Source organism: Rattus rattus, chromosome 10, assembly GCF_011064425.1.
Source record: "Rattus rattus isolate New Zealand chromosome 10, Rrattus_CSIRO_v1, whole genome shotgun sequence".
NCBI classification, from domain to species: Eukaryota; Metazoa; Chordata; class Mammalia; order Rodentia; family Muridae; genus Rattus; species Rattus rattus.
This window is the reverse complement of record NC_046163.1, coordinates 1,999,146-2,012,260: the sequence shown is the minus strand read 5'-3', so window position 1 is coordinate 2,012,260 and position 13,115 is coordinate 1,999,146. Positions and strand designations below refer to the sequence as shown.

The following is a 13,115-nucleotide window of genomic DNA, read 5'->3' as shown; positions in this document are numbered from 1 at the left end:
GGTGCTGAGACTGGAGTGCGTTGAGCCCAACTGCAGATCTCAGAGGATGCTGGGTATTAAGAGATGCAAGCACTTTGAACTGGGAGGTGACAAGAAGAGAAAGGGCCAAGTGATCCAGTTCTAAGCCGATATTGTTATGAAGACAATAAAATCTTGACCTTTCACCCCCTTTGATTGCAGTTGGCCTTTTGGGAGTGAAAAAAGCTTTCAGAAATGAGAAAATGAAAAAGCTGAACAGCCAATGGCTGGGGCAGAGGAGAGGACAGGGCTGGACTTCCAATTCCAGCCTGTAGAGGAGAGGGAAGAAGAGAGGAACCTCTATGGGAGGAGGGTCCAGGAGTCTCCATGAGAGCACACCTGGAGCAGAGAGAGGCAGAACAATACTAAAATACAAATATCTTGGGGATTTTGGCTGGGATGTAGCCAGATTAGCTTAGAGGATTGAAATAGATAAATATCTGCTCAGTTATTGTGCCTTAAGCCCGTTGAAAAAAAGATCGAACAGTCTCTGTATTAATTATTTGAAAGCAAGCTGGGTTAGAGAAAAACTGCCACTTTTAAATTTGTACTAACAATTATCCGGGTTTTAGAACTGGGAACTTGCAGCTACCTCCTTTGGACATTTTCTCTTTCTCCCTGCCTCTCTTTCCCTTACTCCCTTTCTACCCTTCCTCCTTTTGCAATATGCACAAGCAGCATTAGAAATGGCCACTTCTCCCGCAAGTTCTTGTTCCTTTTCCTGGAGAGCAGTCCTTGGGGACAAGGATCTGAGTGCTCAGTGTGCTCAGGGTTCTTTGAATGACATTGCCTAGGTTCTGGGTCACCCTAGTGGACACACTTCATTCATTCATTCATTCATTCATAGAACTAATGAGAGGAATAGATACTTTTCAAAAGATGAAGTACAGACAGCTATAAACACATGAAGAGTTTACCATAGCAGCCATCAGAGAAATGCAAAGTAAAACCACACTGATTTTATCTGACAGGTCAGTAGTACTACACTGATTAAGAAAACAAATATCATGTTTGCGCTCCTTAGTAGGCCCTAGATTTTATACAGGTACATAAAACCATTTACGTACAGATGGCAGGAAAGCAGAAGTGAGACTGTCTAACGGAAGGCAATGGTCTCGAGAGAAGAAGAAACGAGACCGGGCAAAGTCTTGGGGAAATGGGTGGATATCTCAGAGTACGTCATATGCTTATGTGGAAATGGCCGTATCGAGAGGCCCACCCGCAACCATGTGGTGTGGGCAGGTAGAAGACACCCAGAGGCCTTCCTACAGCAGCATGGTCTGCCCTCAGCAGGAGCCACTACAATATGCAAGTGTGTGGTGGACAGAGGGGAGAGAAAGAGAGGCAGAACAGCTTGAACCTTCTGAAGAGAGGTGGCACTGGAGACGCAAGGGTGGAGAGGAACAGCATGTTGTGAGTAGCCTGTCGGCCATGGTGATGTCTTGGCCCATGCTGCTGCTGAGGGCCATGTCTGGGTTCATGGCCATGTAACGGTAGATGTCTGTGTCAACGTCCATGGTCTATGTTACCACCAAAGGCCATATAGACATCTCTCGTCTGGGCTGTGGCCTGAGACCATGTTGATGTCCAAGGGCTGTGCAGAGCTGGCTCTACTCCTCAGTGGCTGCCGCACTCTGAGAAAGAGAGCACCTCAGCCTTAGGCACAGGTGACCTGGGAGAGCGGGAGGGCTGGCCCTGCTCCTTGCCAGCTGAGCTCTCCCAGCTGGGATAGGAGAGCTGGCAGACTGACCGACTCAGCTACCACTCAGGCCCACATCTCTGGCTTTCAGTCGCTCCACCCCAACATCCGCTCCATCTGCGAACTTCTGGAGTATGTGAAGTGGGTCAGTCCTGCAGATCCAAAAACCACAGGATCTCCATGACAACAGGATATCCAAAAGTTGTCCTGGTGAGCAACCAGTCTGGATAGTGTAGCAGAAGCCAGAGACCTCAAACCAGACCAATGACCCATTAACCTGAACATTTGCAAGTAAAGATGTGTGGACAAAAGGGTTTACTGTGGGACCCACCACAGCTTCCACAACGGGGTTTGTTTATTTATTTATTTATTTATTTATTTATTTATTTATTTATTTATTCTCTTCTTTTGCTGAGGGAGGTCGCAAGGGTGGAGGGCAGATAGAAAGGGGGGGTGAGTGGGATTGAGGTGCATGATGTGCAATTCACAGAGAATCAAAAGTTAAAGAAAAGAAAGAAAGAAAATAGCCATATATCGCCCAGGGTAATAAAATAAAAACAGTTGAAAGGGAACCTGCCCCTCCTTATCTACAACAGATTATCTTATTTGTGCAACTCCAGTGTACATTAAAAACAGTTTTAATCTCTAACGGTGAAATGGACGACTCCTATGGCAGGAGTCTGATTCTCGATCCACCAGCAGTGACAGGGGCCCTGTAATTCTACACTCTTGCCAGCTCTTATGTGGAAATCACCTGGCATACCCCAGACCGATCTTCCTTTTGGCCTGCCTGGGTCACAGGCTCGGCAGGCAGCTGGAGTTTTTAAAGGTGATGATTTTCTACCACATCACACTTTTCCCTCCAACATCCCGAAGGATAGTGTCACTTCCTTCTGTTGACCTTCTGAGAGCTAACAGCAATCTTGCTCAGGAAGGATTCTCTGGACTTCCTAAACTTTTGCCTTTGGGAAGTCTGCTACTACCCTATTCCTCTCGGCCTCCTTCGCCTAACCAAGTGAGTCCCATGATGCTAGGGCATTCAGACCTCTTCACCAGATGTTTCAGTGGCTAAAGATCCAGCAGGGTAGACCGCCTCACAAAACGTTCCAGCTTGGTCACCTGGTGTTCCTTCATCAGAAGGATGCCAAGTACCGGGTCCCTGTTTCCAGTCCTTGCCTTCTAACTCGGGGACCAGCACATTCTCATAGTCACTAGAGTCCCCATTTGACTCCTCTTCTCCAGGTATCATGGCACTGTCCTCACTCCATGCAGACGGCCGAAATGCCATGTGATACACTGAAGATAGGGTTCTCTGGCCAGACTCTCCATGGTCTGTAGTTGAAGATGTCACTTCTTCCACAGTCTGCAGCTGGCTTTCATTGGCAACTACTGGCGGGACATTTTCATAATCTCTGCAGCACTGAAAAGCGACCCTGGGTCGACTCTCTTGGATGTCCTCAAGATCCAACCCTGTCATATTGACATAGTCGTTTGAACTCTGAGATGAATTGTCTCCATCGCTGAGTGAATTACTACCCTGGAGTCCTGGAGCCCACACGCCAGTGTGATTGGTGGCATTCCCACAGCCTGCATGCCCTCCTTCAGCAAATTCCAGCTGCTGGGCACGTGGAAGACCAAGGTGATTTTCAGGAGTGCTTTTGGTACAAGTCAGAGTCTCACTGGTGTCCTCTGCTGTGGGGATATTGACATAATCATTTGACTCCTTGGAAGAAATGCTGTTACTTCTGGAAGTTCCGTCACACACGCGATGTGCTGAGGAGGCCAAGGGCCCGCACATCTGGGCCACTGTACCATTGTCATAGACGCCTACTGTGTACTCCACGGCATGAACAGACGCTCTATGCTTCTGAAGGGAACCACTGGCTTGGGGGACCTGTGAAGAAGAAGAGAAAGTGACACAGGGTAAGAGCAGAGACAGGGCCACAGCTGCTCTTCCACTCCCCAGTGCCTGGCACTCCAGTCCCTTCATTCGTTCCTGTGGCTTAGAGCTTAGCTCCAAATCAGAGGCTCACACTGCAAGTGTTTGGGTGCCAGATGTGTCCGGGGGATGAATAAAGCGGGCAGAGATTCAGAAAATGCTGGGCCTAAGGCTCAATGGTTGAATACCTGTAGCACATACAAGGCCCCAGGTCCAACCATTAGTACTGCAAAAACATTAAACAAAACAAAAAACGACAGCTGAAATGAGTTGTTAAATCACAACAGATTTTGGCTATGGTGGAGAAGGAGGACTCAATGGGGGAGGATCATGGAATGTCCTGGAGAAAGTACACTTCGCCAAAGCGCCCTGGAGGGGCAATGCAGTATGAGCTAAAGACCGATACTTAGATTCAGACTGGGAGGGCAAATCCCAGCTTTGCCACTTTGCGCTGAATGAATCTGAAAGTCTTACCTTCGTGCCTTCACCTCCCAGTCTATGAATTGAGGATCGCCACCATGTCTGTGTTATAGGGTTTTTGCTTGTGGTAAAAGAATTACTATACGTGATATATTCAGAACAGTGTTAGCATATAGAAAATGCCAAAAAATGAGGGATATTAATTTCTAGGATACCAGAAATTTCAAGAAAAGAACGTGTACCTTCAATGCAAAATTGCCTCAACTTTTTTTTTTTTTTTTTTGAGATAAGGTCTTCTCCTGTTGCTTATATTCATCTGGAATTTGCTAAATAGCCCAGGTTAGACAGCGACAGACAATCCTACTTTAGCCTTCTGAGTGCTTTAGCAGGAATAAACCTCCTCTAGTTTTATTTTATTTTGTTTTTGTTGAAGTCTCCCTCCGACCTCAAGCATAGCTGTAGCCATTTTGTTCGATGCCGGCCACAAGATGTTTTCTGACCTACAGATTCACGTGGTAACATGGGCACACCCTCACACAGGCACACACAAAATAAATGAGTGAGGAATAGCATGATTTGTCCCCCCACCCCACCCCCTGAGAGGGTTTCTCTGTGTAGCCCTGGCTGTCTTGGCTGTCCCTGTGTAAACCAGGCTGGCCTCAAACCCAGAGATCAGCCTGCCTCTGCCTTTCAGTTGCTGGGATCAAAGGTATGGGCCGCCATTGCCCAGCACGGATCTGGTTTTACAGCAGGTGAGTGTCATTTGGCCTACATCCTGTATAACTTTTTTTTTTTTTTCTTTTTTTCGGAGCTGGGGACCGAACCCAGGGCCTTGCGCTTGCTAGGCAAGCGCTCTACCACTGAGCTAAATCCCCAACCCCCCTGTATAACTTTTAAGAAGGGACAAATAATGTTGTTATTACTGAAGTGGACTAGTTGAAGGGGCTGATGCCTGATGGCACTGATTTTAAACCTTATTGCACGATGCCCTGTGCCAGGCTATGACTGCACAAAAGCCTCATCAGATGCATCCCTTTGCCCTGACTTTCCAGCCTCCAGAATGGGGAGCCAAATACTTTTGCATTCATTATCTCCTGCCTGGAGTGGTCGGCACACTCTCACCTACCATGTCCATTCTACATCAGCTTCGGTGTTGAATAGTTTCTGGAAATCTCTGCTAGTTAGGATCGTCGAAATGGTTTGGCATAGGCCCTAGCAGTAATCCCCCAAAAGCAGGTTTTAGGAGCTAGAGAGATCACTCAGCAGTCAAAAGGAGAACCCGGGTTCAGTTCTCAGCACCGACATAGGAGTTCACAGCCATCTGTAACTCCAGTTCCAAGGGCTCTACCATCTCTTCTGACCTCCCTGGGCAGCAGGCACACACACGGCACACATACACACACCCAGACAATACACTAAATAAAGGGGTAAACAGGATGGGTTTAAAGTGTGGTTTGAACACTGACAGCATTGTCGGTATAGCTATGGCCTCCTGGAGTGGCCACTCTGAATGGAGCAACATTTATCCGGATAAACACATTGCCGTGCCTTTAGTAAAACAATCACTCTCAGTTCTAACATAACTTGAATGCGTGCATGTGCTTTTCTTAAAACCTTGAGTGCTGGCTCCTCCCCAAGCCTCTCTCTTACGGCATGATATTCCTATATCGTCTAGGTAGGCCTGGAACTCATATTGTACTTCAGACTGACCTTCAAATGTCAGCCTGCCCTCTGCGTTACAGGGTGTCCCAATACCAGCCATAACTTAAAGTGTTATTTCTTTTCCTTCAAAAGCAGGAAGTTCTGCAGGATGTGTGCCAAATGCCACTCATCGGCCGTAAAGCCAGATCGAAACCCACTCCCCTCCCCTCTCCTGCCATTCTCTTGGATCTCTACCTTTTCACTTGGCTCTTACCTCAGGCTCAGGGCTGTCGGACGCTCTGGAGAGGAGGCTCTCGGTACTAAAACCACTCAACTGATGTCTCCCTGCAACAACAAAACAAATCCAGAAGATAGACAGTGGGCTTCAGAGTGCTCCCCCCCCAATATGATAGATGAATGGGCGTTTTATGGAGCCTGTGACAGCCTGAAATCCGTGTCTGGCACTCTGTGGTGAGAGGGTTACCGGACGCTGCTCTGAGACCTGAACACATTCTAGGGTGTGCCTGTGGAGAAATCCATCCCTGGCTTCCAACGTTGGCACTATCGTCTTATTAATGTCTTCCCCACCTATTATGTAACTGGCTGTCCTCTGCTGCCTACGGCCAAGAGAAGCAGACCCCACACCTAGCTGACTCCATCTCTCTGTTCAGAGCTCTCCAGCCCTCACTGGAGGTTCAGAGCACCCAGTGCCGTTCCCCAGCCTGGACACTTAGAGAAAGTTGCATCTGAATGGCGAGAGATGATGCATCTTGGGAGTCTAGAGTTTAAAGTGTTAGAATCCCATGGATTAGGAGACACCTACCCAGCTCTGTCTGCTGCCGGGGCAAGAAGTCATAAATATTTTTGGCTCGCTGCCGGGGTGGAGGCAGAGCCAGTGACGGAGTTACTTGGAGGTAAGGAACACGCCCTGAAACACAGTGGGAGAATAGGTCAGAACACAGGCTATGGGGACTCTCAGGATCAACAGTCCCCAGCAATAGTCCCCACCCTCACCAGCTGTCACCGAAGATATATTTCCAATTCAGCCAAAGGACAAGGAATTCAGTGGGCAGAGGCAGGGAGACAGATGGGCCACGAGGACACCAAAGCAATGTCTTCTCGCCCGTGCTCAGATCTATACCATGGCTACAGCTTAGGACCTGAGCATCAGAAAAGGAAATGGCTTCCCCTTAGGAATTGCCCCAGGGTTTGAATGCAGGGCTAGAAGACTGGTACTACTGCAGCTTAACGGGAGACACACACGGACTCACGCTTCTTCTGTTTCTTCCGGCTCCACAGGATACAGGTAACTATGACAACCAGGAAGATGGTCACGAGCACCACAAAACCAGGGAAGAGGAGCTGGCCTTTCTCTCTAGGAGGAAAACCAGGTGTCATGCTCCAGGTGGCTACAGGATCTGGGCTTGGGAACGTTGGAGAAGACATTTCTTTCAAATGATACCAGGGAGGCAAATAGTTAGATACAAGGAAAGAGAGGGAAACCACCCCTGGATCTTAACTGATTCTCCTGATGGTCAGATGCCCCTTTGTGGTTAAACATTCTTGAATCCAAAGTTAAGTTGCTTCTGTTATATCAGAAACCAAGGCATTTTCCTATGCGTGCCCACTCAAGAGACTAATGTTAATATATCGCCTGCATTATGATTTTGAGTTCCTCCACCTATTGTAGGGATCACAAGAAAAAAAATACTCTAAAAGGGGAAACCATGATTTGGGAAGAAGGTCACCTCACTCTGTGACCCACTACTTCATACATGTTCATAAAAACTTTCTTTAAATCAACAACACAACACTCATTGAATGGCGCCTGGCCTTGGGGCGCTCACTCCAATCTTTCTTTGGAGTGATTTTCTTTGTTTAGCTTTGCTAAATAAACCTTGGTTTAAATTGTATAGGTCTCTCATCTGTATTCTCTCCTTCAAGAAGATTCCTCTTGTAACACACAGATTTAGAATGGGAGCCAGATGAAGGATGTTAGGGTGGCTTGAATGAAAATGGCTTCCAGGGGGGTTGGGGATTTAGCTCAGTGGTAGAGTGCTTGCCTAGCAAGCGCAAGGCCCTGGGTTCGGTCCCCAGCTCTGAAAAAATGAAAAGAAAAAAAAAAAAAGAAAAGAAAAGAAAAGAAAATGGCTTCCATAGACTCATTGGGAGTGGCTTTATTGGGGGTGTGGCCTTGTTGGAGGAAGTGTGTCAGAGGGGCAGGGATTTGAGGTTTCAGAAGCTTAAGCCAGGCCTGGTGTGACTCTCTCTTTTTGCTGCTTGCCAGTCCTGATGCAGAATTCTGGGCTCCTTCTCCAGCACCATATCTACCTGGATGCTGACATATTTCCACCACGACAAAGATGGACTAAAATCTCTGAAAACTGTAAGCCAGCCCCACTTAACTGTTTTCCTTATTAAGAGTTGCCATGGTCATGGTGTCTCTTCAGAGCAATAGAGGAGACAAAACCATTTCCGAGAAAGTCATCTCAGAACGTTGAAGAGATGGCTCAGTGGTTGCCGCTCTGCCAGGGTTTCAGAGTTCAGTTCCCAGCGCCCACTAGTGCCCCACAACCTTCTGCAATTCTAGTTCCAGTGGATTAAATTTCTCTGGCCTCGGAGTGTACCCACATTCACACCTACAACTCTACATAACTAAAAACAATAAAAGGAAAAAGAAGTCATCTATGAAGCGCAACTTCACAGAGAGAGAAGCTTTGCACACGGGAAAGGGAGCCAGTCCTTTGGACACCTTTCAGGTGCGAGGGGGCTTGCACACGATATTTACTATTTAATTGTCACAAAACTCCTGTCCTGCTCTGCACCGAAGGATCCTGAGACTCTGAAAGGAAAGTAACATAGCCAAGATCTCATTGGTCAGAAGAGGCAGAGGTAGAATAAGAGTCTAGGGTAGTTCAGGTCCAAAGACTTTCTGTTTTCACATTATCCGCAAGCTTCCAAAGCCAAACACATGTGGCCCAGCATCCCCTTCATTCTCCCGGGTTTTCTGGCTTACCGGGAGAGGATTGCTCAACTCACAATTAGGGAGTGGCTCTGGTGACTGAGTCCAGCTTCCATGAACTTGAGTAACCCCAAGATGTTGGAGCTGGTCTCTAAGCAACACTAGACTGTTGGGTGAAATTTAACCAACACCAGCTCTGAGCAATCTTGCAATTCTCTGGCAGGCTGCAGACATGGCTCTGCTTGGGGGTTGAAATGGGACCAGATGATTGCAACATCAGGCAGCCATGCCCCCTCTAGCAGGAAGTAGGCAATGGAAGTCTGGCAGGAACAAGCAGCTGACCCCCAAATGTTAACACTGGGCAATACCTGGAAAGATGTTTGTCCTTCTGAGTTCTGGGCTTACTGATCCAACTTCCTATTGACCATTTCTCTTAGGTTGTCCAACAGATATCTCAAGCCAAAACTGGGCTTCTATACCTAGTCTTTATATACTAGCTTTCCCTCTAGACTTCCCGCCATCTAGTGGTACAATCTAAATCCTTGGCATCACTCCTGACTGACTGCTTTTTCATGCCCTACTTCCAATTAATCGGCTTTGACCTGGGCAAGGGCATCCACTTTAAATCCAGTCACCTCATGTTCTTCCACTGCTACCACCCTGGGATAAGCCAAGATGAGTTCCAAGTTGACTTTTGCAGTGGTCCCCTCCCTGGTAACCCTCCTGGCTTTCATTCTTGACTTCAACACATCATGTACACCGTGAGCTAGTACGATCACCGTACAGAGTAAGTCATACTGGGTCTCTCTTCCACTTAGAATGGCTTCCCACCATGCTGACAGTGAATCTTCAGTCTGTACTCAGCAGGGATTTTTTTTGACATAATGTGATCTGTCTTCTCCTGACTAACATCCGGGCTCATTTCAAATCCTCTTACCCCTGATGCTGACCACCAGGACCTCTTGCTGTTTCTGCCCAATCCATACGAAGAAAAGTTCTATCTCAGATCTGCATAGCTGAACCCCTTGTTCCATTTAAGTCTCAAGTGTCTTCACCTCCTTTGAGAGATCCTCCCCAATTGCACCCACCATTCACAGCTTTCTTACTTCTATTTCTTCTTCAAAGCACTTACGGCTGATTGATAGTATACATTTATGGTTATGTTTGCCATCAAACACTGTCACTGACTGAGCCTCAAGGAGTCACGGACATCTCAAGCAGCATGGTAGGAGCGTCATGAGTGTTTGTTCAATGATAAGTGAATGAAATAATAAATGAACAAACACGGGAATAGTTTCGAGAATAACACAGTCATTGTGGGAAATAACTCATGGCAATTATCCCCAAAAATTAAAAATAGAATCACCATATGCTCTGTTCATCCCGCTACTAGATCTATATTCAAAGCAAATGAAACTGTGTGCCTGTACTCCTGTGTTTATTAGAGACATTTGTACTGTCATATTCTTTGTAGCAAAACTCACAATAGCCAAGATACAGAATTAACCCGAGTGTCTACCAATAGATAAATGGAGAGAGAGAATGTAGAATACATATGCAAAGGATATCATTCAGCTTCAGAAGGGGAAAAGATCTTGTCATTTGTGACAAGGTGGGTGGGCCTGGAGGACATAGTGTTAAGTGAAAGAAGCCAGGAACAGATAGATCCTGCCCCATCTCGCTTATATGCAGACTCTAAAAGGATTGAACTCATAGAAACAAGAGAGTAGAATAGAGGTCAGCAGGGGTGGGAAAAGAGGGTTTCCAGAGTCAAAGGTCAGGTAGAAGGAAGTTCAACATGGCCATGTTGAAAATAATGTATCCTTGAACATTGCTTAAGGTGTTGTTTGAAGGTTATGTCAAGTAATACATATGGTATTCAGCCATCTACAAGACGTATGCATTGCAAAACTATAGGCTAAACATAATACGTAAATATAAATTTTATTTACTGATTATAAAGTGCAAAGGAGGCAGAAAGCAACAACAAAGCATATATCAGCTTAAAAGAATAGTTTTTAGTGTTCAGTAAGAGGGTTCATTGGGTAAAGGCACCTTCAGCCAAGCCTGACACTCTTAAGTTTGATCCCTGAGACCCATATGGTGAAAGAGAGAAAACTGATTTCTGCAAATTGCTCTCTGACCTCTACACCCTTCCACCCCCCACAAAAAAAAAATGTACTAAAAAGGGAACTCATTGAAGATGGTGCTTAAGGCTTCAATGATGGATAGGAACTTAGTCCTCTGTATCTGTGTTTCACCTGCACACGATACTAATTAACTCTGGTAATAACACTGACATTTCCTAAAACGACAGCAATTTAAAATCAAAATACACTTTCGTTGCGTTTTTACTTTGAAGAGAGCACTGGAGTTTACACCTATTAATATTCCTAAAATCTTGGCACCCGATTGATCGACGCTTTACTTTTGTGTATTTGAAATTGAAAACCTCGGGAGTGAGTTTACATTCATGACTACCTCTGTAAGGTCCTAAAACTTTATGACATCTGTTATTACACTTCTCACTCATGACAAGGGCTTCGGGATCTAAAAACTCATTGCTGGGGATTAGGACAAGAGGTTAGAAAGCCCAAGCATAGAGGTCAGGGCCTCTGAGAGGAAGAAAATCCAGTCAGAAATTCATCTTTCAGTCAGTCCCCCTGTCCTGAGCCCCAGTATCTCCTTTCTTACTTCCCAGCATCCCTCAGCATGGTTTGCTCTCGGCTTGGTTTGCTTGTCCTAGTGAGCCCAGGCTTGGGATGTAAGTGTGGCACCATTTCCAGGCTAGACAATTCCTGTACTAGATCAGGGGACCTTGGAGTTCACTTTCCCAGAGCAACTCACCCTTCCAGGCTGCCAAGAGTCCCCTGCTGCGTGCTTGGCTCTGAGCTCCTTCTTGTGATCTCTGGAGGGGCTGGGGTGGTGAACATCACTGGACCTCTGAGGGGCTTTGCAGTTTCTAAGTCTTCTCAGTGTCGTGACTGACTAGCCAGTATGACTTCCACTTTTCTTAGCTCTTTCTAAGTTGCTGATTCGTAGGGAAAAAAGGCAAATTGGTATGCATTTTGCATATAATCACCTTTTTTAAAAAAGTAGATAATAGAATGACAGAAAATTTTCCAAATCCCCATGTTTTCCAAAATGTATCATTTTGTATTCTTGAAATTTCTTATTTATTTAGATAGGGTCTAATGTATGTCAGACAACCTGGGACTTGCAATATAGCCATTCATTAGAGTTTCATGTATCTTAGAGTAGTCTGAAACCTTTACATACCCGATATATATACATATACACGTATATATAATACACATATACAATACACATATAATAATAATTGTGTGCGTATGTGTGTGTGTGACCTTGAACTTCTGATCCTCTGCCCCTTTAGTACTGGGATTTACAGGTGTGCACCACCAACCATACTTATGTTTGTGGTCCTGGGGCAGGAACTCCAGGGCCTTGCGGACCTGGTGCAACAGAGACAGACATTCCCCAGCCATTCTTCCTAGATCATAGTCACCAAAGTTCTCTCACACAAAACCAGTTTTTAGTTTTTATTTCTTTCTGAAGATTCTAATCTTCTGTTCTAGAACTTTCCCCCAGCAAACTACCTTCCTTGGGTTGGTTCGCTGGCTCTGCAGGCAGAGATGCTTACTGTTATGCATTACAGTTTAATGACCCAGGTTTACCCCCTGCATGGCAGAAGGGGAGAACCAGTTCCCTCAAGTTATCTTCTGATCTTCTGAGACACACACACACACACACACACACACACACACACACACACACACACACACACACACACACAGAATGTAAATGACTGTACTTCTACTAACAACAACACAACAACAATAAGACCCAACCTTCCCTTACCTTGACCTGAAATTCCGGACTGAGTTGGTACAAGATTCAAAAGCATCAGATTTGGTTTACTGGGGGTGGCCCCAATGCCCACTGCAGGAGAAGTGCTCTTTCTCATCCAGCTCTTGGTGCTCCCAGTGTGACGTCGTGGGGCCACGCTCTAGTTTTCTGCCAGTTGATGGAAACATGAGGGACCAATGGGGGTGGGGAGACTGCCAAGTGGCCCAGAGGATTCGTGAGAAACTCGTCTTCCTCCAACCCCCAGGGCAGTGTGAAAACAGCAAAGCACCGTGCAGAATGGAAAGAGTCGCTGACAGGAAGCACCCTCCACCGGTGTGCTAATAAGGCACAGGGCACAGGAAATGCTCAGCTTACACAGACGGCAGGAAACCCACCTTCAGCCCTCCTGTTCCCCACAGGCATGCTGGCATCTGGGGCCCATGTGGTGATGGAGTCACAGACTTGACTGTTTGCCCTGGTTTTCTAAGTGTTAAAAGCTTCCAGGGTCAACATGTGAAGGTTTAAAGCAATTTGTTTGAGGAGCAATTGCCACTGGTTTATTTTTACTT

At 46.3% G+C, this 13,115-nt stretch overlaps 1 protein-coding gene across 1 annotated transcript; it reads right to left on the bottom strand.

The window, feature by feature from the left end:
- Positions 1 to 2,087: 2,087 nt before the first annotated feature.
- Positions 2,088 to 12,809, bottom strand: Lax1 (lymphocyte transmembrane adaptor 1). Its single transcript, XM_032915230.1, has 6 exons — positions 12,559 to 12,809; positions 11,527 to 11,710; positions 6,989 to 7,092; positions 6,541 to 6,645; positions 5,992 to 6,062; positions 2,088 to 3,611 (listed from the first exon to the last, which is right to left on the bottom strand). The coding sequence occupies exons 2-6, from the start codon at positions 11,610 to 11,612 to the stop codon at positions 2,757 to 2,759; spliced, it is 1,221 nt and encodes a 406-aa protein (XP_032771121.1). The 5' UTR covers positions 11,613 to 11,710; positions 12,559 to 12,809; the 3' UTR covers positions 2,088 to 2,756.
- Between the last annotated feature and the right edge of the window lie 306 nt (positions 12,810 to 13,115).

Bases quoted from the DNA above. Each gene is read 5' to 3' on its own strand.
- Lax1 (XM_032915230.1), bottom strand. From the start codon at position 11,612: ATGTTCACCACCCCAGCCCCTCCAGAGATCACAAGAAGGAGCTCAGAG. The intron at 7,093-11,526 runs GTGAGTTGCTCT...TTTTCCTCCTAG, and splicing joins ACTCTTGGCAGCCTGGAAGG to AGAGAAAGGCCAGCTCCTCT. The intron at 6,063-6,540 runs GTAGGTGTCTCC...TTGTTGTTGCAG, and splicing joins CCGGCAGCAGACAGAGCTGG to GGAGACATCAGTTGAGTGGT.